Source organism: Acanthisitta chloris, unplaced genomic scaffold (genome assembly GCF_000695815.1).
Source record: "Acanthisitta chloris isolate BGI_N310 unplaced genomic scaffold, ASM69581v1 scaffold20743, whole genome shotgun sequence".
In the NCBI taxonomy this organism is placed as follows: Eukaryota; Metazoa; Chordata; class Aves; order Passeriformes; family Acanthisittidae; genus Acanthisitta; species Acanthisitta chloris.
The window spans coordinates 24,965-26,745 of NW_008663550.1; the positions used below are offsets into that span (position 1 = coordinate 24,965).

Consider the following 1,781-nt stretch of genomic DNA (forward strand, 5'->3'; position numbering starts at 1 on the left):
GAAAAGCCTCTCCTACCCCGTGGGAGTGTGGGAGGGTTGGCAGGATGAACTGCAGCCACGAGAGCTCTGGGGAGAACGAGCAATGGAACATTTCCTCTGCAGAGCTGTGCTCTGAGCTGGGCAGGGTGTGTGGGTCCAGCCTCACTCCCTCACCTCACACTCTCTTTAATTCCTGGAGAAAACAGGCAGTGGAACATTTCCTCTGCAGAGCTGTGCTCTGAGCTGGGCAGGGTGTGTGGGTCCAGCCTCACTCCCTCACCTCACACTCTCTTGCAGGTGCACGAATACCTCAGAAGTAAACTTTGCTCCCTCTATGAGAACGATTGCATCTTTGACAAGTTTGAGTGCTGTTGGAACGGGTCAGACAGGCAAGTTTGGTTCTTCTCCGTGTGCACTTCAGAGTAACTTGGAGAGATTCTAAGAGGAGCAGTTTTGGGGCTCCAGTTTCTGTGGGATTTGTTCGTGGACTGGCTCTAACACACTGGTGCTGGGCACAGCCCGTGGGGTGGAGCACAGCAGTGCAGGGAATTGCCCTGGTGAGCTGACCAGATGTGGATTGGGGCTCGAAACTGACCTGCTGTGGGACCTGTGTGTGTGTGTTTGCCATCTTAGCTGCTCTGTCAGGAGGCAAAGCACTCGGAACCCTCCTAGGAATGTTCTTTCCTACTGCAAATGGTCACGTTTGCCACGTCACTGACCTGCCAGTAACACCATGTGGGACAACTGCTGCTCCTGTGGTAGTCCTGTCATTGACTGCTCATTTGCTGGGTCTGATCAGCTCTCTGGGTCCCTGTCAGTATTGTCACACTTAGTGCCTCATTTAGTTTTAGCTTTTAATTTGGGATCTGCTTGTTCAAATACTTTCTGAGGCAGAGAAAGGACAGGGAAACTTCTGTGTGAGTTTGTCTCACTGAAAAGCTGATGCAGAGTAAGGAGCTGTGGGGATTGTCACAAACTAGATATGTTACTCGGTGCAACTTTGTCACTAAAATCATGTGGCCAAAACTCCAGTGAGTTGGGCTTTTGTTGGATTTCTCCTCTGTGTGAGAGAAGCAAATTGAATTCTGACATTTCATAGAATCATGAAGGTTGGGTGAGACATAAAGTCCAACTGTTAACCTGTCACTGCTGTAAATCCTAAGCCATATCTTGTATGGTCCAGGTGCCTCTCAAACACCTCCAGGGATGGAGACTCCACCACCTCCCTGGGCAGTGTCCCAGTGCCTGAACAGCCTCACAGGGACAAAAGGTTCACTAGTACCTAACCTGGGTCTCCCCTGCCTCGGCCCTGGGCCGTGGCGCTCGAGGTGCTTGGCTAACGTGCAGCCTAAGGGGCCCAGGGGAGGAGAGAAGAGACCTTTGGGGTTTTTGAAGTCTGTGACCATCCCAGTTCCTCCTCAGCCATAGCAGATCCTGTGTGACAAGGTGTGATCCCGGTCAGGCTGAAGGGAGAAGGAGTTTCCAGCTGACCCACTGCTTTCTTCCTTCCCTCCTCTGCAGCATCGTCATGACAGGATCCTACAACAACTTCTTCAGGATGTTCGACAGGAACACCAAGAGGGACATCACCCTGGAGGCGTCGCGGGAGAACAACAAGCCGCGCACGGTGCTGAAGCCGCGCAAGGTCTGCGCCAGCGGCAAGAGGAAGAAGGACGAGATCAGCGTCGACAGCTTAGACTTCAACAAGAAGATCCTGCACACGGCCTGGCACCCCAAGGAGAACATCATCGCTGTAGCCACCACCAACAACTTGTATATATTTCAAGACAAGATGAATTAGG

The 1,781-nt window shown here is 52.2% G+C and overlaps 1 protein-coding gene across 2 annotated transcripts in view; it reads left to right on the top strand.

The window, feature by feature from the left end:
- The window catches only part of PPP2R2A (protein phosphatase 2, regulatory subunit B, alpha), a 25,582-nt gene extending 23,801 nt beyond the window's left edge, over window positions 1-1,781 (top strand). For both annotated transcript variants that reach the window (XM_009071036.1, XM_009071037.1), the window contains 2 exons: window positions 277-368; window positions 1,501-1,781. In XM_009071036.1, coding sequence (XP_009069284.1) covers window positions 277-368; window positions 1,501-1,780 — 372 coding nt within the window. In that variant the 3' untranslated portion in view covers window position 1,781. The remainder of the gene's footprint in view (window positions 1-276; window positions 369-1,500) is intronic.